The sequence below is a fragment of the Lithobates pipiens genome, unplaced genomic scaffold (genome assembly GCF_037356315.1).
Source record: "Lithobates pipiens isolate NorthernLeopardFrog02 unplaced genomic scaffold, aLitPip1_a1.2 Scaffold_8, whole genome shotgun sequence".
In the NCBI taxonomy this organism is placed as follows: domain Eukaryota; kingdom Metazoa; phylum Chordata; class Amphibia; order Anura; family Ranidae; genus Lithobates; species Lithobates pipiens.
The window spans coordinates 61,554,848-61,580,357 of record NW_027507903.1 but is presented as its reverse complement, the minus strand read 5'-3'; the positions used below and the strand labels follow the sequence as shown (position 1 = coordinate 61,580,357).

The window sequence follows — 25,510 nt, the reverse complement described above, 5'->3', positions numbered from 1 at the left end:
ATAGAGGGAGACCCTCCCCTCTTTGTTGGCCGATACCGAGACTTCACTTGCCGCTCCTACCTTGTCCGTGCGTGTCAGTGCATTGCTGTGCGCGCTGGACGAAGGTTTGATCTGCGCATGCGCAATGTCTTTCAGCCAGTCTAGATGATGCCACATTGATTCGTGACTATGGGAGGGAAGTGCGCATTTATAAGCACATTGGTGGAGTGTGCTATCCGAGCTACTACTATACACCCGTGCTTTATACCCTGTTGCTGGGATCTGAGGGGATCAGGCTTCATTTAACAGGTTAGTATGCATCCCCATGTTAGCCTATTTGGCTGTATTTACTTGGCGGGCTGATGGTTATTTTTTTGCAATTATTTGCTTGTCTTTCTTTCCTTAGAATCTATACCAAATTACCTTGATTACTGTGTCCCCTTTGTGGGATTGGGAGCCTGATTGCTTCTACTCTATCATACCTGACGTGGGAGATTGCCTGCTACTATCTCCCCTCACCTTCACTCCCATGCTTGGCTTTGACTGTTTCTGGTCCTTTATACTTCCCCGTTTAATGTTGACAGGATTGTATATGGTGAGTTTTGTTTAATATATATATATATATACTCCTTTGCTATCTGGTATTTGTAATCATGAATATATATATACCATACAGAGTATAATTATATATATATATATATATATATATATATATATATATATATATATATATATATATATATATATATATTATACTCTGTATGGTATTTTTTAGGGAGTTTATTGAAGGACCTGCGCAGCTAACCTACATCTTAAATGCGCCTCAAAGGTCATACATATATATATTTATTTTTTATGAACATTTGCTGTATGATTTTCAGTGAATTTTCTAGTAACTAATACAAATCTCAGTTTTTTTCTTTTCGTTCTTTTTAATTATTATATCTAGTTGGACCTATTTTATATAAATTTAGGCTGAATATATTACTTTCAGTGGCCATACACTTTAAGATCTAGTCCTGCCGATTTTTATGTATTTCCATCTGGTTCATTTTATTACGCACGCCCCCAGGGTGTCCCATAGGTGCCTTTGTTTGCCCTTTGGTTGTGTCGCTTACGCCTTAGTGCTGTATCTTTATGCCATCACAAATGCTTGTCTTTTATCTTTTGTTAAGATTGTAACATATGTATTGATTGTTAATTATTTTTATTTCTCTGTTAGCCACAATTTTCTAACGCAAAGCTCCTGAAGAAGCGTTTTAGATACGCGCAACATGTTGAGCCATCAGATTTGTTATCGCGATATTGCCTTCCAACCATACAGATGAATTTCTATTGATGATGGAATGTTGTTGTATACATTCCTTGCAGTCTCATTGATGAATATTGGTTGGATATGGTAGCGATATTACTACATTATATCTTTATTAATTGTGGTGAATTTTAATTATTTGTAATAAATTGTGTATGTTTTTTTGTAATAAAAACATATATTCGCCTTAACGGTGCCTAAAAAGTCCAAAGTCCCCTAACTCTCTTTATCTAAAGCTGTTAATTGTTCTAGAAACTGTAAAATAGATGCAAAAAGTTAGCCTAAAAAATAAAGCTAGAATCGGATGCAGAGACTGATGATAGAGTCAGTTCCTGCTTCAGTTCAGGGGATGAATCAATACAGATAGAGTGCTGTGAGACCTTCAACAGCGCAAATGTTCACATTCGGTTTTGCAAAGTCTCTCTTACACTTGTGCTCCGTCATAGCTAAATGTGAAGGTATTTCCCTGTGGGGTACTCAGAGTAGGGTGTGGAATATAGGACAAGACCAAAAGAAAAATGCAGCAACTCGGGTGTAAACCATCCCACCCTGTATCGAATCCTTGTGGCCAAATGGCAGGATGAAGCATCCGAGTACCATATACAAGTTCTAGGTGGAAGTGGCAGTACTGGAGTGTAAAGCCTGATCATCCACCTGAGACTATGCTCTGAGTCATTGAGTTTTCGTGTCAAATTTGGAACCTTTACTCTGTAGTGAATACAATTCAAATATAGCATCAGCCATTTACAGTAAAGGTCAGGGTGAATCTGTCTTACCTGTCCATGACGCTACACTGTATATAAAGTCCAGGTCTTTGCCTGTCTCAGTGGGTATACCCCCGAAGGGGCCTTTAGGGACTAGGTACAATAGGGATGGACCATGGCCTTAGACCTGTATAGCACCCTGTGGCTGACTACATGCTTCGTACTAAGCACCAAAGTGAGCGCCCATACAGGATCCAGTGCCCAGAGCAATTGTACAAGAAATTCCCACTGCTTCTATTTGTGAAATTAGAAAACAGTTAGGCACAGATTTAAGAATCTGAAGATAAAATAAATTAGGACAAATAAATAAAATAATTAATTCAATAGTGCTTTCTCTGTGATGGAGAAGAGGTCCCTCACCTTAGGGCACTAGCACAAAACTGAGGATTCACAGAATGGGGTAGGGTACAGAGAAGGTGCACAGTGGGCATGTCCTTCAAAGCTTGCACGTGTCACCTGAAGTTACAAGCCTATAACCCAGATTCTATGAACACTTTCCCTGTTTCCTGTACTGCACAGTTAAGATATTTTCCGTATCCTTCTCGTATTAAGCAATGATGACAAATATCAGAGTATTAAGAAAAATAGGATTTTTATAACAGCTTACCTGTAAAATCCTTTTCTTTGAAGTACATCACGGGACACAGAGCTTTACCAATTACTATGTGGGATGTCCCAGAGCAATGCCAACTGAGGGGAGGGAGACGCAACATAATTATGGCAACATGAGACTAAAGGACTTATACTGCTGCCTGCAGCACACTACGCCCAAAGGCGATATCCTCATGCCTTTTTACATTCACCTGATAAAATCTCTTAAATGTATTGGCTGAAGACCAAGTTGAGGCCTTGCAGATTTGAACCATGGAAGCTAGTCCTAGTAGAGTGCGCTTTTGATTTGAGAGGGTGGAATCCTCCTCTTTAAACCATAAGTCTGAACAGTTACTTGCTGAATCCATTTAGAAATAGTAGATTTCGATGCTGCCTGTCCTTTTTCTAGGACATTCAGGCAACACAACAAAACATCTGTTTTTTTAATTTGAGCAGTCACCTTCAAGTAGACCTTGAGTGTTCTCACCACATCAAGAGCATGTAGTAATTTCCCTTCTATAGAACAGAACAGAACATTAAGGTAGAACAATATCCTGGTTTGGCGAAAAACTAGACACTACTTTCGGTAGAAAGTTAGGATGAGGACGCAATACTACCTTATCCTTGTGAATACTCAAATATGGCTCTTTAGAAGAAAGAGCCGCCAACTCTGACTCCCTTCTTGCAGAAGATATGGCTGCCAGAAAATGTGTTTAGTTGTCAAAAGGACCAAGGGAATATGCTGTATCGGCTCAAAAAGACTGTTTCAGCAATGCTGACAGAACTAACGTCAAGTCCCAAGAATTCAGGGGTGACTTAACTGGAAGATTAAGCTACTAACCAAAGAATGTGAAGCAAGTGGTTGTGGACATAATACCAGTAAGGCCAAAACCTGGCCTTTGATAGTACGCAAGGCCAGCTTCATTTCTAACCCCATCTACAGAAGTCAAGCATTCTATCTATGACATACTTCCTGCGGTGCCAACTCCTGGATTCACACCAGGAGACATAAGCTTTCCAGACTCTATAATCTATGATTCTGGAAGCCAGCTTCCCTGCATTAACCAAGGTAAATACCACTGCACCTGACAGCCCACGCTTCTTCAGAATGTGGGTCTCAATAGCCAAACCATTCAATACAGCATTTGTAAGGTAGGATGTAATACCACACCTTGCGAGAGAAGGTCTGGATGTGGTGGTAGGGTCCATGAGTCCCCTACCGCCATCTTTATGATCTCTGCATACCAAGATCTTCTGGGCCACAAAAATCACAGATTTCCCTTCCTGCTTGATCCTGTGAAGCAGTCGTGAAAGCAGCAGAATAGGAGGAAATGCATTAATCAGTGAGAACTGATTTCCAGGGAATACTAAGGCATCTGTTCAGCACACTAGCGGATCCCTTGTTCTTGACACAAAGTTGTTGATTCTCTTCTTGAACCTGTATGCAAACAGATCTACGTCTGGGATCCCCCATCTTTGGAGCATTGCCAGGAAGATATCGGGGTGAAGGGAACATTCTCCCGGGAACAACTGTTGGCGACTCAAGTAGTCTGCCTGCCAATTTTCCATGCCCGGAATGAAGACTGCTGATAGGCAGGGTACATTGTTTTATGCCCAAGTTAAGTTATGATTCACCTCTCTCTGGGCCGCAAGACTTCTCATGCCCCCCTTGGTGATTGATATAAGCCACAGCTGTGGCACTGTCGGATTAGATCCTGACCGGACAATTCCGTAACCTGAACATCCAGGCCCTAAGGGCCAAGCACGCTGCCCAGATCTCTAGAATTTTGATGGGCAAGGTCATTGTTAACATCTTCCAGGTAACTGGTATGAAAGATTTTCCCTTCTGCAGATTTTTGGTTATCAACCACCAACTGAGGCTTCGGCGCACCATGGAGACAGATACTTTGGAAATCTAGAGCTTGGATCTTCTTGTTCCAAGCCAAAAAGATACGGTTTTGCAGCAGCCTCAAATGAAACAGAGCATAAGGAACGGCCTGGAATGAAGCCACCATCTTTCCCAACAACCTCCTGCAAAGGATATTCAGAAATTGGTTTAGATCTTTGAGATCTAGAATGGGTCTGACATACCCATTTGGTTTTGGTACCGTGAAAAGGTTTAAATAAAACCACAATCCCTGCTCTTGCATGGGAACCACTAAGATCATTTTTTTTAAGATAAAAGATGATCTAATGCTTTAAAGAGAGATGACTTCTCCTCTGAAATCTGAGAAAATTAGTAGACGGGGGACTTTCGGAACTCAAGTTTGTACCCTAGAGTTATTGAGGAAGTTATCCGTTTGGAGCCTAAGGCACCCGGCATTCCCAGGTGTTCCCCCATCCAGGTACCAGCCAAGCCTGACCCTGCTTAGCCTCTGAGATCAGACGAGATTGGGCGCTTTCAGGGTGATGTGGCTGTAGGCTCCCAAAACGCTTCCTACCAGACCCGTGAGAACTGCAGAAGTCTTCCCCCCCACTTGAGTGAGCGGGAGCGCCCCCTTATAAGGAGGCTCCAGTTCCCCTCTTGAATTTGACGGCTGAGGCCGTCGTGACTGCTTGGAGGCAAATGCTCTTGGCACTGGAGGAACTTTTTAAAATGAAATATGATTACTCCTCTTACTAACTAGCAAAGGGTACTTTTTCATATAGGGATTTTTTGGATGTATTTATCCAAATCATCCCCAAACAGCTGTTTACCGTGAAAACGAAAACTAGCCAGGAGCTTTGCATGATGCTTTGGCTGACCAATCTTTCAACCACAAGATTCTATGCCTATGCACCAGCCCAAGCGCAAGGTTCGAGGCTTGAAGAATAGAATCTCTCATGGCGTCTATCACCAAACGTAGTGCTGCTGGTAACTCAGCTAAATCCTGGACTGCTGATCAGAAATAACCTTGAGCACCTGTTTAAACTGTTCTCTCAATGATTGACATACACCAAGTGCTGCTAGCACAGGTTGAGTCAAAGAAAAAGTTTTTTTTTTTTTTAAATAATAGGAATTCCAACTTCTTAACCGTTGGATCCCTAAGCATATGAGCATTGTCTACCGGACGAGTCAAACTTTTATTCACAGAGGATATTGCAGCGACAATTGCAGGTATCCCTCACTTGTTGAATTTTTCCTCCATAGGATAAAGTGTTATAGGAGGAAAAAAATGCTGATCTGGGTGATCCTACTCAGATTACATAAGCCTTTCCAGCAATGGATGGACAGGAAAGGCATGCACAGCTTGTGGAGGCTTTAGTAAACCCAAACAAAAAGTGGGCATATCAACCGACTCAAAGAAGAGTAGCAAAAATGCACCATCAATCTTTCAGACTGTTAAGCTGATCCCTGTGAATTTGACCCCTCAGAAGAGTCGTCGTCAGCCTCTCCACAGTGCGATTAAAGCTGCTAGCCAATCCTATTACGGCTTGAGGAAAAAAACCCTCTCCAGTAATATAGACAGGGGCTGCGGTATTGAAAACAACTGCAATACTTGATAACCCTGATGACTCACTCTAACCGGGCCACCCCCTCTCAGGGGAGAATGCCATCGTAGAGATGAGTTTTTGGGGTGTCTCTACCTCCCCTTCTGACCATAGCCCGATGCACAAATGCAGAAGTACTACAAGAAATCACATTCACTGCTTGAGCAAATAGTCCAGCAACTGTCGCTATTAACGCTCAGCCTGATGCTTCAGTAAATGTGCCAAAGGAATGCCTGTGTCACCACTTACATGGCCCTTTTTAGCTTTTGTGTCTCTCCGACAGCTGCAGTCAGCAACAAAAATGGGGCCTTGTAAAGGTACCCCTGCGCTGGACGTTGCTGCACGCCAATGCTGTGCTAAGCCACGCCCACTTTGTGTTCCCACCGTGCCCCCTCCTCTTCAAAAAAAGTGTTTTCCTACGCAAGTGCAGGCCTCCTGTCCAACAGGATTGACGTCTGTGTGGGAGGAGGGCGGCGAAGAGGAAGGCTGTGACAAAGCGCTGTACAGAGGCGGTGGAGGACGTGGTGGCATCCGCTGATCGTTTTGGCTTCTCCCTCTACTCAGAGAGGGGGAGAGCTTTTGTCCAGGTGGGAGGTGTTTAGAAAAAAATCCCCCCCCCCACATCTTACCGGAGTCCTGTGACTGCTAGCCGGAGGAAGCTGCAGCTTCTGCGGACACAGCATGATCTGAGAAAGCATGACAAGGTACATGGTCTATACAGCCCCCAGTGGTGACTTTTAGGCATGACAACATTTACTTTTTAAAAGGAGACAATTCATAAGAAACTTTAAAATTCCTTAGAAATCTCCACTTACTATTCCCGCCGCAGGGATTACTGTGGTAAAACCAACAGACCCAATCTTCACCTCTCGCGGTGGGCTCTGTTTAAAAAAACCTTCAGGAACTGGGGCCCCTTCTTTTTTTTTTATTGGGGGGATCTGCACTCCTGGACCCGTAATAGCACCCTGCCAGAAAAAACTTACGGCTAAAAAAAAACAAAAGCACTGGATCCCAGGGTCCAGATCTCTAGAAAGAGAAGCGTTACGGGCTAAACCTCGTTTCTTCCGCCACAAGGCCCAGGTACCATTCAATTCGGCCTAGAAAGACACTTTGAATGGATCCAGCTGCATAGCTAGCCCCAGCAAGGATTGCTCCAGTGGAGATCAGCACAGCACATCTTTACTCGTGACCAACACCTTAGACACTGGTGAAAAAAACTGAGGTACTCCCAGTAGTGGGAGGGGTTATATAGGGAGTGCACTTCTTGTCTTAGGGTGTGCCAGTGTCCATCACCTGAAGGTAGCCTATAACCCACATAGTAATTACTATGGCTCTGTGTCCCATGATATACGATTAAGAAATGATGATGTCATGAGCCTATTGAGGTGCACATTTTTCTTGTGTCATATGCGTTACCTTTCGGAAGTAACACGTATCCTCTCTTCACTTCCCAAATGAAATTTATCATCTTTGTCATTGAAATAAATCTCAACACACTGCTCTTCAAAATCATGAAGCTTCTTTTGGTCTTCCTCGGTTAGAAACAGTTCTTTTTAAGGGAAAAAGAAAAAAGGAAAAAAAAGGATTACTTAGAGAATCTCTAAGAGGTTGTACATTACCTGAACACCAGCACCATATAACATCAGGCCTATACAGTTTTATGAGTGTGCTGGAACAAATAATCTTACAAGAGAGAACTATGCTTGTTCCCCCCCCCCCCCCCCATTTTATATCATTTAGCATACCTCCTACTTTTATCCAAAACAAGTTACAGCAAATGTTGATTTTAAGGATTACTCATGAACTCAACAGTTCATTATTTCATATGCATAATTAACCTACTTAAAAATAAGTGTGCAGACTGCAATGCAAGGGATAGATCCAAGGAAAAAAAAAAGAAGGATCGATCCCCCTTTTTTGTTCATGTTTATTAGTATACATTGTATTACAATGAGGACACCTCAAAGAGTCCAAGACGGCTGGGCAATATGAATAAACACGGGGCAAACATGCAAGCCAAAAAAAAAAAGGCTATTGTAGAATTGTGCCCGCTTTCTTTTTAATGCAATGTACAAATTTTAGGCTATATGACAACAACTAAAATTGATTTCAATGCAGTTTATGCTCCTCTCCAATCATGAATCTTTGAATTTGCTTAAAGCGGTAGTAAGCTCCACCTTAAAAAAAAAAAAAAAAAAAAAAAAACACACACACACACACACACAAAACCACAAAAAACAATCCCCTGTGGGAAAAAAAAAGCATGATGTGCTAGTATGCATCACATGCTAGCACATTATAAAATACTTACCTTAGAACAAAGCCCTCCAGCTGGGCGCTGTGACCGCTGACATGGCTTCCATTTTCACCCGGTCTTTCTTTCAGGTTCGCGTGCACAGGCCGTCTGATTGGTCGAGCCACGATGACATCGCTCCCGCACATGTGAGTGGGAGTCACGGACCGTGGCATGGAGCTGTGAAGGGAGGGCACGGGTATGCTGTCCCTTCAGAGTGCATGCACCAGTGACATTACTGGCGGCATGCAGGGTGAATATCTCCTAAACAGTGCAAGTTTAGGAGATATTCACTGTACCTTCAGGTAAGCTTTTTTTTTTTTACTTCAGGTAATAAAATAATTTACTACCACTTTCGTTACCGTATTTATCGGCGTATAACACACACTTTTTCCCCTTAAAATCAGGGAAAAATTGTGGCTGCGTGTTATACGCCGATCCCCGACGATCTCCTGCTGATTGTGAGGAAAGGAGCAAGCAGAACCAAGATACACAAAGCCGAGTGTACTTCGGCTAGACTCGGCCCCTCTTGCAGTCCTGCCCACCTCCACTGATTGCGAGAGGAGTCCATTCAGCTTTCTGTATGTCGGTGGCGCTTGCTCCTCTCCTCTCGCAATCAGTGGAGAAGGGGGGGGGGGGACTGTGAGCAAGGCCGAGTCTAGCCGAAGTACTCAGCTTTGTGTATCTTGGCTCTGCACGCTCCTCTCTGCTCAGTCAGCGGAGATCAGCGCCAATTTTAAATGCTGCAAAGAGACTGGGCAAGGCTGCATATGGACACTGGGCAAGACTACAACGATGGACAAGGCTGCAGATGGACACTGATAAGGCTGCATTGATGCACCTCCCCTTTCTCCTAGGATGCAATATACAATAAATAAATGCACATTTTTTTACCTGCAAAATCACGTGCATTTTTATTTTTTTTGCCCAAAAGGTGAACTTTAATCAAAACTGTATAAAGACACACCTAGCCAGACGGTTGATGCACAGGGTGGTTCAAGGTCAGAACCGTATCCCTATGCTGGGGCCCCCATCTAAATTAACAGGTATGGTTCCTTAAGGTCATGCATAAACTGAAAAGAAATGGGGATTAAAGATCACCAAAAAACCATATTAAGGAACATTCTGGACTTAAAAAACAACTTTAATGAAAATGATTAAATGAATGGATACAAAAAACTACTAGTGCAAACATTAAAAAATGACAACAACGTCAAACAACTCAGCTTAAGCCTTTAAGCCTGTGTAAGTGCTGATACTGACCAATCTTATGGAAGGTTTATATGAATGGAGCATGGCTTCTAAAGTCTGTGTTTACTGAATAAGCAGGGGTTAGTAAGCATGGTTCTGAGGCTATAAAAATGAATGAAAACGGAATCTAGGATCCATTCCTATAGCCCAAGAGATGACCTTAGGCACTGCAGCAGAGGTATACAGCTATAGACTTTTTTTTTAACTAGAACAGTACACTTGCTCATTAGCTTAGTGCTAATATATTAGATATCCTTTTTCTTGAAAGACCACCTATTTGTTAGAAAAATTATCATATATGAACAGATTTTCAGGCAACTCTTATGCCGCGAACACATGGCCGGACTTTCCGGCAAAAAAGGCCCTACGGTCTTCCTGACAGACTTCCAAACGAACAGACTTGCCCACACACAAACGGACTAAAGTCCGTTCAAAAGTCTGTTCGTTTTGAACGTGATGACGTACGACGGGGCTAGAAAAGGAAGTTCAATAGCCAGTAGCCAATAGCTGCCCTTGCGTTGTATTTGGTCCGTCGGACCAGCATACAGACTAGAGGTTTTCCCAATAGGAATTGAGTCCGTCGGACAGATTTGCCGGAAAGTCCGATCGTGTGTACGCGGCATTAGTGCATCAATTTGTATATTGAAGGAAAAAGTATCTGATTCCGTGCTAATTTTGCACATTTGCCCACTGACAAAGAAATTATCAGTCTATAATTTTAATAGTAGGTTTATTTTGACAGTGAGAGAGACAGAAAAAGAACAAAAATATCCAGAAAAAACGCATTTCAAAAAAATTATGAATTAATTTTCATTTTAATGAGTGATAGTATTTGATCCCCTATCAGCAAGTTGTTTGGCTCTCAGGTGTCTTCTATACAGGTAACGAGCTGAGATATAAGCTGGCCATACACCTATAGATTATCTGCAGATTTTCTATGGTTAGATGGAAAAAGTGCAACAGATTTCTCCATGTTCGCTAAACTGTGTGGATGGAGGAATCTCCCACTTTTCCCATCTAACCATTGAAAATCTGCAGATAATCTATAGGTGTATGGACAGCTTAAGAGAACTCTTAAAGGGAGTGCTCCTAATCTCAGCTTGTTACCTGTATGAAAGACACCTGTCCACAGAAGCAATCAATCAGAATACAATCTAAAAGAGCTGTCCAAGGATGTCAGGGACAAGATTGTAGACCTACACAAGGCTGGAGTTGGCTACAAGACTATCGCCAAAAAGCTTGGTGAGAGGGTGACAACAGTTGGTGCAATTATTCGCAACTGGAAGAAACACAAAATAACTGTCAAGCTTCCTTGGTCTGGGGCTCCATGCAACAATTGTTTGCCCACAGGACTTTGCCCACTTGCCCATTGGCCACTTAAACCCCCTTCCTAAACAAGACCAATTTTCAGATTTCAGTGCTCTCACATTTTGAATGACAATTACTCAGTCATGCAACACTGTACCCATATCCAATTTCTGTCCTTTTTTTTCCTCACAAATAGAGCTTTCTTTTGGTGGCATTTCATCACCACTGGGTTTGTTTGCACCATAAATGGAAAAATACCACACATTTTGTAAAAAAAATAAAAATAAAATAAAAAAATGCATTTTTCTTCCTGTTATAAAGTTTTGAAAATTAGTAATTTTTCTTAATAAATTGTGGCCATTGATCACAACTGACGTACTGACGGCTTATTTCTTGAGCCCTTAACAATCCAAGAAAGTACAAATACCCCTAAATGGCCCCTTTTTTGAAAGAAGACAATTCCGGGGTATTTAGTAAGAGGCATGGTGAGTTTTTTTAAGTATTTTTTTCCCCACAATTCTTTGCAAAATGAAGATTTTTTTTTCTTTTTTTCACAACTGTCATAACAACAAGCTATTTCTCACACATAGCATATGCATACCACAAATTACACCCTAAAATAAATTATACTACTCCTGAGTATGGCGATACCACATGTGTGAAACTTTACACAGCCAGGCCACATATAGAGACACAACATGCAAGAAGCACCATCAGGCGTTCTAGGGACATAAATTACACATATCATTTTCAGACTACCTCTTACAATTTTGAAGGTTCTGGAGCATTAGGACAATGGAAACACCCAAAAAATTACCCTATTTTGGAAAGTAAACACCCCACGTATATTCTATGAGGCACACAGAGTCTCTTGAACATTTACACAAACATAATTTTTTTCCCACAAGTCTTTGGAAAATGTGCAAAAATTACACCCCAAAATACATTCTGCTCCTCCTCCCGAGTATGGCGATACCACATGTGAGACTTTTACCCGGCCTGGCCACATACAGAGACCCAACATGCAGGGAGCACCAACAAGTGTTCTAGGGACATACATTTCCAATCTAATTTGACTTTCTATTACACTTTTGTTAGGCACTGATGGGAACTGTACTGGCACTGATGGGAACTGTACTGGCACTGATGTGGCACAGATGAGCACTGACATGGCATGGATGAGCCAGGGATGGAGAATAAATGTTGATGGATGAGCCAGGGAAGGAGCATAAATGTGGATGGATGAGCCACGCATGGAGCATACATGTGGATGGATGAGCCACGCATGGAGCATGCATGTGGATGGATGATCCAGGGATGGGGAATACATGTGGATGGACGATCCAGGGATGGGGCATGAATGTTGATGGACGATCCAGGGATGGGGCATGAATGTGGATGGACGATCCAGGGATGGGGCATGAATGTGGATGGACAATCCAGGGATGGGGCATGAATGTGGATGGACGATCCAGGGATGGGGCATGAATGTGGATGGACGATCCAGGGATGGAGCACGAATGTGGATGGACGATCCAGGGATGGAGCATGAATGTGGATGGACGAGCCAGGGATGGAGCATGAATGTGTATGGACGAGGTAGGGATGGAGCATGAATGTGGATGGACGAGCTAGTGATGGAGCATGAATGTGGATGGACGAGCTAGGGATGGAGCATTAATGTGGATGGACGAGCTAGGGATGGAGCATGAATGTGGATGGACGAGCTAGGGATGGAGCATGAATGTGGATGGACGAGCTAGGGATGGAGCATGAATGTGGATGGACGAGCTAGGGATGGAGCATGAATGTGGATGGACGAGCCAGGGATGGAGCATGAATGCGGATGGACGAGCCAGGGATGGAGCATGAATGCGGATGGATGAGCCAGGGATGGAGCATGAATGCGGATGGATGAGCCAGGGATGGAGCATGAATGCGGATGGATGAGCCAGGGATGGAGCATGAATGCGGATGGATGAGCCAGGGATGGAGCATGAATGCGGATGGATGAGCCAGGGATGGAGCATGAATGTGGATGGATGAGCCAGGGATGAAGCATGAGTGTGGATGGATGAGCCAGGGATTGAGCATGAATGAGGATGGAAGATCCAGGGATGGAGCATGAATGTGGATGGAAGAGCCAGGGACAGAGCATGTATGTGGATGGATAAGTTAGGGATGAAGCATGGCTGAGCTTAAATTTGGAAGGATGAGCATGAATGAGGATGGATGAGCCAGGGGTGGAGCATGGCTCAGCATAAATGTGGATGGATGAGGCAGGGATGGCCACAGATCAGTGCTGTGGGCACTTCAGATCCAGCCCACAGCACTGCTGCACTGGCTCCTCACACACTGCACCGATAGGTTGTGAGGAAAGGAGTCAAACCAGACATGCTCCGGTTCGTTTACATGTGATCACTCCGTCACTGGACAGAGTGATCATTGGCCCTTTACCCAGATCCATGACATGCCGGGTCTGAGAGACCCGACTGTCAGATATTCCTGAGCACAGGAGCGCAATTCTAGGAGGACGTTATAGTATGCCCTCCCAGAACTATCCAACCACGCTATAGTCATTTTTCGGCTATGGCCCAGCCAGCAAGCGGTTAAAGAACTAGTGGCAAACAGTGGAAAAATCTTCAGTATGTCACAGGAACAATTTAATGAGAAATTAAGAAGCAGGACATTAAAACTTACTTGGTCCATGTGAAGAGGTGTCCTTCTTTCTTCGTTTACATACAAAGCAGAACAGAGAAGACAAGTGACTGAAGATGATCAACGGTGGAGGCAAAAAAGGCTTTTCATGGTAAGCCATGATGAAGTGATAGCGCTGGTACTTCCATACAATGTTTGAAATAGCCTTTACTTGGAAATATACATTGCTGCGAAAAAAGAGGTAAGGGAAAACAGAATAAAGTTGAGTATTTTTTACTTTGTAAACTAGACTTTTGTGTTCATAGTAAAATCATTTTTTTGTAGTCCATGAAGACTAAAGAAGTTTTAAACCTTCAGGATATACTGCCATCTATAGGAGAAATGGACACTGGCAAACAAACAAAAAGGAGGCCAGCACAGGGTAGGCAGGCAAATCTTAGTCTTTAAATGTTTAGCACATCAAAAAAGCAGTCTAAAGCCAGCCATACGTGGATTGAATTTTGGCCGGGCAGGGTGGTTGTACAGAAATGCCTCCAGCTATAGCACTGCTGATCAGTATATCCTTTGGATCTTAGGCTTGAGACAGAGGAACATTTTTTATTACATTTTGCTATAATAAATATACCCCAAAAATATTTAAAAAAAAAAAAAATTTCCCTCAGTTTAGGCCGATACGTATTCTTCTACATATTTTTGGTAATAAAAAATAAATAAAAAAATCGCAATAAGCGTTTATTAATTAGTTTGCGCAAAAGCTATAGCGTTTACAAAATAGGGGGTAGTTTATGGCATTTCTATTATTTTTCTTTTACTAGTATCTGCGATTTTTATCGTGACTGCGACATTATGGCTGTGTGTAACACGTCACTGTTCTCTGCTCCCGATGACAGGGAGCAGAGATCAGAGACACCGTCACTAGGCAGAACGGGGAGATGCTTGTTTACATTAGCATCTCCCCGTTCTTCCTCCCCGTGAGACGATCGCGGGTATCCCCGTGGCAATCGAGTTTGCAGGACCCACGATCGGACTCATGGAGGTCCTGGCCAGCGCGTGAACGAGATGGCATGGCGGCAAATTAAAAGGGACGTACCTGTACGCCCATTTGCCTGTCCATGCCATTCTGCCGATTTACATCAGCGCGCGCCGGTCGGGAAGTGGTAAAAAGTTAACAACCAGGTAAGATGGCAAGTTGGCCTTGAAATAGTAGTTCCAGATGATTTGACAGGACCCACAGTGGCTCTGCTTGTTTTTACCAGGTCAGTCACCATATTCAACTGGGCCAATTCAGAGAAAATAGGATTACCAGAATGCCCTGGATTTGTCCTTCACAGCAGGTGAAGAAGTGATGTCAGAGTTGGAAAGGCATTAGTGTGTTCTCATACCACTGAGCCTTCAGAACATCCACTGCTTCTGCCAGTGGATCCCTGGACCTGGACATAGATCTACCCAGTTTGTTGTTAAAACTGAAGGCTAGGAGGTCTACTTTAGGTGTTCCTCACCTGTGACACAGATCCTGAGAACCCCCCCCCCTGGGTTTTCAAGATCGGATGGCCATCCAATAGGTTGGTCCAACAATTACAGAACAGCTGAACTGCCTATAGCTCAACGTTCATGGGAAGATGAGGTCCCTCCAACAGCCAAGTTCCCAGTGTCAAAGAGGTGCCCAAGATCTCCCAGAGCCAGGGATTCTTGAAACATCAAGCCAGATTCCTGAAACATCAAGCCAGGGCTAGCCTTAACTGAACTGGCCTGTCCAGAGATAGGACTGAATTATCCCACAATGCCAGATCCTTGTGTTGCGGAGGTCTGGAGTGAAAATTGGCAAAGGGAACTACCTCAAAAGGAGGCTTATATGAGCCCTAGGAATCTCATGCTAATCTAGACATTCAGATGGATTCGAGATGAAAGAGTCTGATGTTTTCTCCTGGGGAAGGAACACTCTAGCCTGTCCATGACCAGACCCAAAGGACAACAGACATTCCCAACTCTGACAATTTGGGGTGTACTTTCATGCTTTGGGCTTATCTGAGGATTCACTTGAATTGCCACTTAGTGGGTGAATGGGAAGGCAGGCTTGGAGGGTTCTGACATGAGGTAGGTGGGAGTAGACAAAAAGGATGCTATTTAATGGTCAGAGAGGTAGACAACATTGCAGTCTGCTCCTTAGGTTTCTACCACTGGGAAAAAGGCATAATTGTACCACTAGTAACATCCTTCATTAGAGAACATCTAGGGCTGATCCAAAGAGGTTTAGTCCCTTAAAGGGTGTGTAGATCAAATGCTTTTTACAAGATGAATCCACAGTGCAGCACTTTAGCCAAAAGTGCCCTTTGCATATGCATTAACAGAAGAGATAGGTAAGAGGCCATTAAGCCATCACAAATTAAATTTAACGATAGAGCCATCTGCTGGCAGTGGTGGTTAAAGGCCTTTTCAGGGATTTCACCCCGTCAGGAATGTTCTGATAAAGTAAAATCGCAGTCAGCACAGAGTGCAAGGCAGGACCTAACGAAAACAGTTCTGGGTGGGGTTTCCAACCACTATTCAATCTGGTCTATAAAAGCATATGCATCCTTCACCTATATAGTAGTTGTCCTGCTAAGTCAAGATATGGAAGGATCTATAAAAGAAATAGAGCACTTAACAACATTTTTACCAAATGGAAGTTTACCAAATGGATACAAGTCTAGCAGGAGCTAGGAGGTACAACTTTTCAGGATGCTTGCAATCAAATAAAACTGTGCTTACAGCAGTGTTTCTCAACCTTTTATCAGTCAAGGCACCCTTTGAAATTATGGACATTCTTGAGGCACCCTATTCTAAAATGTAAAAACGAAACTATTCTAATGGTTTTGCATAATGCAGCAACATCTACACATGTAGGACTCCCAACGCTAGAGGTGATTTCTTCTTCTAAAGCAAATACACTTTTGCAAACTTGTACTTTGCCAAGGCTCCCCTGAAGACACCTCGAGACACCCTGGTTGAAAAAGGCTGGCTTACAGCATGAAAAGTTCTTCAATAAAACTCCTCAGCTGCCAGCTAATCTATAGTGATATATCACATAAACTGAAACCAAGAACACATATTAGATAACTTGAAAATAAATCATAAAAAAGATCATACATTAGAAATGTGAATATAACTACAATCAGAAATGTTAAATACAACATATGCATATATAAATCATGCATCCGCACAACAAGATACAATGTACTACTATTACCAAATTTAAGATGAATTTTACAGAACTTCTAGATGCCGAAAACTTCATGTATATGGATTACCTACAAAACTTGTTCTTCAAATAAGATTGGAAATATGTTCAATACATTCTATCAGTTTAGGACATCTAGAGAAAATGAATGAGATCTCCCAGTGCCTGTTCAGATCTAGTACAGATAATGCTATCCTAATTTCTAAAGTGAATTGGGAGTTCTATACATCCTATAAACAATACATTAAAGATACTTTTCTAAAAGGCTGATATAGAGACAGGGGAAATCACCCTTAATATCTCCATTCACTCTTCCACATTACCTTTGTCTCAATAACATTGCTCTCTGAATTTCAGGGGATGTTTTATCAGATATGTATGGTTTAGAATGTTGTATATAGGAGGAAATAACTTTGTATAAATCGGACAACACCACTTTCTCCATTACTGGGATCTTATATCTCATACGGGCTATCCTCTACTGGGAGCCTGTCGCATGAACTAGTTGTAAATACTGGTAAAATCTTTAAGTATTGTTAACTCTTCCTGCAGCTGTTGAAATGATTTTTGTTTCCAATGATTTTTATTAGAAATTTCAAGGAAAATAAAGTACAATGTTTTATGATGATTCACAAGAGCTACAAAGCAATAAATCCTCCACATGTATAAGATATTTACAAATGTAAGAAATAGGAGGTCTTCACTAGCCAATATCCCAGAAAAACTAACTGCATATGCATAGGGGATACAATGTGACGAGGCATAAGTTCAATTAAGCAAGTAAAAAGCATAGTCTCTTATGACCAACAAGAGAGGTTTTAATATGTATCATAGGACAATCTGCTAAATATGAGAGTGAGAAGAGAGGGACCAGCAAGAGCCCCAGCTTGCCAGCTGACTACAGGGTCTCAAACAACCTCCGGTAAGGGGAGGATAGCCTTGCAATCCTGGTAAGGTCAGTGGATGTCCCACTAGGTCTGACAGGGACATGCCAGTACATGACAGGTAGACAAATAGAAAGTAGCAAAAAAAAACAAGATAGAAAGAGAAAAAGTACCACATGCCAACCCTCCAATCCAAGGGTACTACCCAGCTTGAGCAGCAAAAGAACCACCAGTCAAATATTTGATAAAGGCATCTCAAGACTTGCCAAATAATTTCACTTTGTCATTCAGGAAGGTTGAAAGATACTCATTTACCATGATCCAACACATAGTTCAGCCTTAAACAGATCTAAATGAATGGTGGCAGATCTCCAGGATTTGGCTAGATCTGGTTTTTGAGGACTTTTTATCTTTATTTGTGGAAAACCTGTTTTTTAACAGTTTTTTCATGGATGTTTTACGATTTTTGTTAGCGCTTTTTATATAATGTATACTTTTTCTAATAATTTTTTCCAAAAACCTTTTACTACACTATGGGAGCCCTTATATTTTCTCGTATGCATACCCTTGGCTGCATCAGAGAGCGGTGAGAGTAAGGAGTTGGATACCTATACAGCTGGGAGATCTGCCCCCTGAGCACATCAGGTGAATCCAGGAGAGAGATACCCTTGAATGATCTATAACAGCTGAATATCGGATGCTTAGGATTAGAACATCATCTGGGCACCAACCCTCTTTACATGCGTAATACCCCTGCAGGGGTTACTTCAGCTGGTGAATGGGGGACCACAAGGGGGAGCCCCGAAAGTCACCTGGATTTTTTCCTGCGTTCACTACAATAGGAAGTCACTGAGCACTTTATAATCACCAAAGACTTTGGTTTTGGTTTTGCTAGACTTGCATGGTTTTGGACATTATAATCTGGACTTGGTTCATTTATTTGCATATATTTTATAATTTATTTACTTATTTTTCATGCGATATTTTTTATGCAATTGTTATGCCATTTATTGGTGTTTTTTTCTGGCACTGTATGAATATCACGGCTTATTATCACATTGTTAATATCTGTTATGTCACATAGTATTATATTATATTATACTGTAGCAACTAAGGAGTTTAGCACTCTGTAAGGCGACTTAGTAGTTTCTTTGTCGCTTTTCAGACTTTGTCTTTCACATTTATTTTGTTTTAGCCACATCACTATTCACTATATTTAATTGATAGGACTGTCATTTCTCACTATATAGGGAGCGCCAGGTTACTATCTTTTTTTCTATTTTTTTTACATTCTAGTCCCTTTGGGAGGACCTAGCAGGGTAGGCCCGTTTTTTTTTATGTACAAAAATAAAAGGTAAATCAGTCTTCCCGATGCTGAAATGCTTTAAAGAAAATCATTACAGTACAATTGTTCAAATTTTAAAATACCCCATTTCCAGAGGGCAAGGTCAGGTGTAAAAGAAATAAACACCTTTATCCCTAGTAATTCTTTAGACAATTCCCACATTTTATTCAACAACTAGAAAACAGAGGCACCACCCCTTCTCTAGCACCTCTAAAAGATCTACCTCGCAGTGCCTTGAAAAAGTATTCATACCCCTTGAATTTTCCACATTTTGTCATGTTGCAACTAAAAAACGTAAATGTTTTTTGGGGGATTTTATGTGATAGACCAATACAAAGTGACACATAATTGTGAAGTGGAAGTAAAATGATAAATGGTTTTAATTTTTTTTTTACAAATAAATATGTGAAAAGTGTGGTATGCAATTGTATTCAGCCCCCCCGCTTTAAACTTCCACATGATGCGATTTGTACACCAAGGTTCTCTAACAAACCTCTGAGGGCATCACAGAATAGCTGCATTTATACCGAGAATAAATTGCACACAGTTGGACTGCGGATAGGTGACCGGTAGATTGCGGTCTGGGCTTGCTGACCTGCAATTCAAGAGCATCAGAGTGCAATGCAGAGGGATTACTTGTAAAGTTGGAGGTGTAGTAGGAAGCAAGCGGATGCGTCCTCTGTAGTGCTGGCTCCTGTCCCATGCATAGTGATACCAACTGCACTCCATCTCTTATCCTGGCTAGTGGTCTCCAGAGTGATGCCAGCAGCAGGAAAGAAGAAATCTTCAGGTCATTGTGAAGCAATACACTGGGCATAATAGTATAGGGCTGCTCTCCTACTAATGTGCTGCGGTTTAACCAAACCATGAGTACAGTGTATCTGTAGCTTTCCTGCGGGTTTGCTGCTCTTAGCCATCTAGACGTTTAATATATCCTGTGGGTTTGGTGCACTTTATGAATGCAGGAGTTTTGGTGCACTTTCAGAAAGTGTACCACACCTGCAGGATATAATAGAAGTCTATTGCAAAACCCAGCTTACCCAGGAAAGTTTCAGATGCACTGCGCTACACCCAAGATGCAGGTAAACCCCAGCACTCTAGTGTGAAAGCAGCCTTATAGGGGGCTCAGAACAGTAAGGATCCATTTACAGTTGCAGTTTGGGGGGGTGGTTAAAGTTATGAGGTACCCCTTTTAACTGCAGTGGCCAGGGGTGTACACATGTTGCAGGCACAGCAAGTTATAGGCCCTGTCATGGTAAGTGGGTGTAGCATATACATTCCTGATATGTTGCCTCCTCACCAGCCGATTTAAACCCATGATTGCCATGCAATGCACACGATTTTGGCACAGTAATACAGAAACTAGGGATTTAAATCAGGCGTAATTAGGCGACACTATGCCCGGTGATCTCTCACTTCTCCCACGTTGTTCAGGTAGATCTTCACCTCTATGAGGTTGCCTACCCCTGGTCTATCACATAAAATCCCAATAAAATACATTTACGTTTTTAGTTGTAACATGAAAAAATGTAGAAAATTTGAAGGGGTACGAATACTTTTAAAGGCACTGCAAGATGCTATTAAATTATAAATGTATTCTTTGCAATCCATTGAATTATGAAATGCACACAATAACCAAGGTTATTGTTCTTTTAAGGTTTGATCTGCCAGCTACAGACAGAAAGGACATTTCCAGAAACTACACTGTCCCTGAAACGTGAAAATAAGTGGTTCCACATTTAAAGTGATTGTACTCCCTTGAGCAGTGGCAAAGCTTGAGCAGCAGCAAAGGCTGCATCTAGAGCCCTCTCTGCCTCCTGACCGTTGGAGCCCAGCAGCTTGTGGATATAAAATAAAATGTCCCTGGGAGGAACTTTTTTGGTAGTCTTGGATTTTTCAGCAGTGCATTATGGTGTCTGCTGCTGGAGAGGAGGTTGGATGCCATTTTAGGACTCTGAAGCGCCCGCTTCTTCTCGTTTTTTCCCCCACATCATGGTGCACAATTACTGCAGGCAGAATACACCCACTGGCTCTTGATGTCTAGATGGAGCAGCTCCAGTAAGTGTAGAGTGGGTAACGTCCCGGTTAATCCGATCACTGTACGGATCTGGAATGGGGAGCTCCATGAGACACTGTTGCTCAATTGCCCCCATTTAAAGTGATTGTAAAGCTAAAAAAAAGTGTTAATTAAAATAAACATGTTACCTGTTCTAATAGTATTGCACAAACTGGCACTGAACCCCCACTTCGATTAGCACTCTCTGCAATTGGCACTGATCGAAAGTCAGTCAAATTATGGTTTTCTAACATTCTTGTCTGACAGAAGCCGGCCGGCCAGCTTCTGTCGGACAGGCCGATATAAACATAGGCCGAATGTCAGCAGTTTTTTTTTTTTTTTTTAAAGCTGCTGTTAACTGACATTCGGCTTGTGTGTACCCGACTTTAATGTCAGGAAAAATTGTCAGAAGTGATTAGCAGAGAAAGGAGGCAGCAGACAGAAATTACCTTAGTGCTTTTGAGACAGAGGGATATGCTGTGTTCATGTCTGAGGTTTACAAGCATTTTAAGGGCTGTAGATTTAGTGCATAGTACTTGTTTAGCTGGCCTTTATATTGTTATTATGTATTGCTGCAACCAAACAATTTGTCGACACAAAAAAGTACCAGAATGCATAACAAATGATGGGAGTTAAACACAAGCTTCCCCATAGTGCCTTCTTTCGCTACCTCCAGATACGGCACTATACACTCACCATCACTCCAACCCTCCAATTCTCTGAGCCAACCCCATTTGGATGTTTAGTGCTTTCGGCCCCACACAGAAAGGACTGACCTCAGACATATATAAACTTCTAAACTCCTATGATATGGTCACTAGGGGGAAACAGATGCATGCGTCGATAGGAGGAACACCTCGGAGAGGAACTAACCCGCAAACAATGGGTGACTAAGGAGATGGGCGGCCAAGAGCTCTATATGCACACTTTACAAAGAGAACTCATATAAGGTGCTCTTTCACTGGTATCTTAACTCCGTCATGCCTGCATACTATATAGCCATCGGCCTCGGATCGCTGCTGGAGGTGTCTCCAAGATCGGGGCACGATATACCACATCTACTGGAGCTGTCCATCCCTCCTCCACTCTCCATCCCTCTCTCCCCTAAGTTCTTTTTACTGGGACTCCCTTTCCCCACACTCTCCGGACTAGCCAAAAAGCTGGCAACACAAATATTAACAGCAGCCACATGTTTAGTATCCCTCCACTGGAAACAACAAAACTCCCCCATCATTATCTGATCTTTACAGCAGAATTAAGGACGTAGAGGTTATGGATTCCATGATGGCTAGACTAATAGATTGAGTAGACAGACATACAGTGACAGGGGAGCCATGGCACCGGCGAATGGATCCCCCATGATTCCATGAGACCCCCTCCACCCTGTACACTGCTAACACCCAGAGCCCAGGAGAGACGCGCCCTAATGATAGGGACTCTCTTATACCTTTCTCCCCCCCCCTTTCTTTTCTCTTCTCTTTCCCCCCTCTGGAAAAACTGGTCAAGCAATTCTAGTTGACGATGTCCGCTGTTAGCTGCCAGAAGGGCTAGTATTGTGATCGCCCCAGTTCTCCTTTTATAGAACGATACTTTACTTAATTTCTCCTGTGAGGAGAGGGAGGAGGAGAAGGAGAGGGAAGGGAGGAGGGAAGGAGGAGGTGAGCAACTAGAGCAATAGTCCAAAAGCACCGACAGATAGAATTATAACATTCTAAGATTTTATGGCATTCACACATAAACAAGCTGTGATCTAGAATAGCAACCTCAAAACGGACTTACTTAAAAAATGCAATCAGAAGATTCACCATAATGATGTACTGTACAAAGAGGTAGACAGCTTGAAGAAACGGTGTCAACCATGTTCCCAGGTCACAAAGTTCTTTCACTTCAGAGTTTTCGGCACAAACTATGAAAAAGGGGAGCATGAGAAAAAGCAAAAGGTGAAAGGTTTTAAAATGTATGCAAGTAAAAGAAAGAAAAAAAAAAAAGAAAGAAAAATAAATATCACCATCTCAGCTGCTTGCAACATGATATTCCATTTTTGATCTTTGCAAGTTCATATAAAATCCATACATGCACACACACCTCCAGAAACTCAGGTGTAAATCACACACCCCTCTGTCCCAACACTAGCTTTTGAATTACACTATGAAATCAGACTATTTCATTTGATGCTCTGGGGACAACAAGCAGAAAAATGTGTAATGTGTAAATACGTTATGAAACATACCATCAATCTCATATGCATACACTTCCCCGAAGATCATCCAGTAAGGTTGAAAAACAATGTTCCTTGCAAGCATCCAAGTTGGTTCTTCAAGTGGGTATAGAATTGCTTGCCTTGGAACTCCAAAACTCAGAAGAACAACAGCCATTATGACAACTATGTAGAACATGTTTGAGACCTTAAATGAAAGGAAAACCATAGTTTGTTTTTTTAACATTACTCTGAAATACGTTCTAATTTAGGCTTTTTTCCTATTTTGGAACTAAGTGCATACATAATAAAAATGCATGTTAGGGCAAATATAAAAATTAAAAATGAATACAAAAAAAATCAAGTTTCTTCTGTAGCACACTCTAGTGCAGTGGTTCTCAACCCTGTCCTCAAATACCCACAACTGGCCATGTTTTGGGAATTTCCCTTAGATGAAATAGCTGCCCAAAATACCAAGCCATTGACTCGGATTTAAAGCAACTGCGCAAGACAAAGGAAGACTTGCAAACATGGCCTGTTGGGGGTACTTGAGGACAGGGTTGAGAACCACTGCTCTAGTGGGGAACTAGTGTAGGTAAATGTATTTTGTCTGCTCATGGTAGTTGTGTGAGACTTTAAATTAGGTTGGGCTACTGCAGTTCAGGCTGGATCGTGTGATGGGGCAGGTCTCTGGTACCTCCCCCTGAACCTAGAAGCTTGGAGAAGCTTCTGGAAGTTAGTTGGCAGAGGCCAGGAGGTCCTGTTCTGCATACTTGAGGGAATCTGGCCAATCCCCAGGCAGAGGGCCTGGCAGGGTGGTTGGGTCAGCCCTTCAATATGGTGTAACCTGGCCAGCAGGGGAGTCAAGTGGAAGATACAGTGCTGAGGTTGCAGTCGCGTGGCCTGGGAGGGGACCCCAGGCCACCCAGTGCAGCAGGGAGCAAAGGACAGCGTGAGTACCTTAGGACACCCAGGGGCATACAAGGGGAGGAACGTAGCATGCTTTTAGCATGTGCTAAATCCCAATCCCTTGTCTAGAGGAGCTCTTTAGAGCAGCCAGGTGGGCTGGTAGTATCTGCAAGCATCAGAACTGGGTCAAGTTCTATAGAGGAGACAAGATAATTCTGCATACAGTCTTCAACTTTGTGCTAATTCTTTACAAGGGACTGAGAGCTTCTGGTCCGTAAAGGATCTTGTGACTGATCCATAGAGACTTCATTTATTCCAGAGGGAGTACAGTCCAGGATTGTCATTTTTGTATAGAGATCTTAATTTTTTTCATACATAGAGAAGGAAATTGTCCTCACCTGACATTTCGTCAAGTTGGACATTTCATAATCCCTATACCCTATCCAAGTTGCTTTCCCCAATAAAACAACAAAACCAAGCCCATGGGATGACTTATGGTGTCTGGATGCAAGTTGGAAATGTGTGTTGCTTGGCTGTGCAGAAATAGGGGGAACCAGCGGCTAATGCATGGGTAGCGCTACACTTCAATAAATGCAAAGGAACATAGTAAACGAATCAATGGGACATACTCCAAAAAGTGAGAAAAAAAAAGAAAGCATGATGTTTAGTGGTACATTTGTGAATTGCCTGGACACACAAATTAATGGGCCTTTCATGTTTTCTGAGCTGACATGAATGGCCAATTCATTTGCACTAGACAAAGAGGAAAGCATGCTGCCTCTTACTTTTTCCCTTTGCCACTCCAATTAGGAGGGCTGGTGATTCTGTGAGCCAGACAGAAAAATGAACGTTCACCTGCATATTATAAACTGGTATAGCTTAAAGTAGAACTAAAGGCAAATCTTTTTTTTTCCATTTTGGATAGAGCAAAGGAGGGTTAAAATCACTGTAAGGTTTATTTTTGCCACCTGTGTCCCATCGAGGAGATTAACCTTCACTTCCTGTCCCACAGGAAGGGAGAGGAAATCCCTGCAAATTAAGGGAATTTCTTGGGGCGCCCCAGGTCACCAGAACTAGTCTCTCCATTGGAAGATTTCCTCCCTATTACTTTTCTGGGAACACCACAAAATTTGGGATTTGCTTTTACTTTCAATGATAATGGTAAACAGGACAAACAGAGAGGTCCGAGTTCACTGAGGGGCACAGATTCATTACTCAAAAGCAACCAAGGGTTATACTGTGTCCTATAGGAGAAATAGACACTAGACACATAGA

At 42.4% G+C, this 25,510-nt stretch overlaps 1 protein-coding gene across 1 annotated transcript in view; it reads right to left on the bottom strand.

The window, feature by feature from the left end:
• Positions 1–25,510, bottom strand: part of TRPM7 (transient receptor potential cation channel subfamily M member 7) — a 177,420-nt gene that overhangs the window by 54,203 nt on the left and 97,707 nt on the right. The window contains 4 exon segments of the mRNA XM_077473924.1: positions 7,534–7,666; positions 13,670–13,854; positions 22,909–23,035; positions 23,360–23,534. Of these exon segments, the coding sequence (XP_077330050.1) occupies positions 7,534–7,666; positions 13,670–13,854; positions 22,909–23,035; positions 23,360–23,534 (620 nt within the window).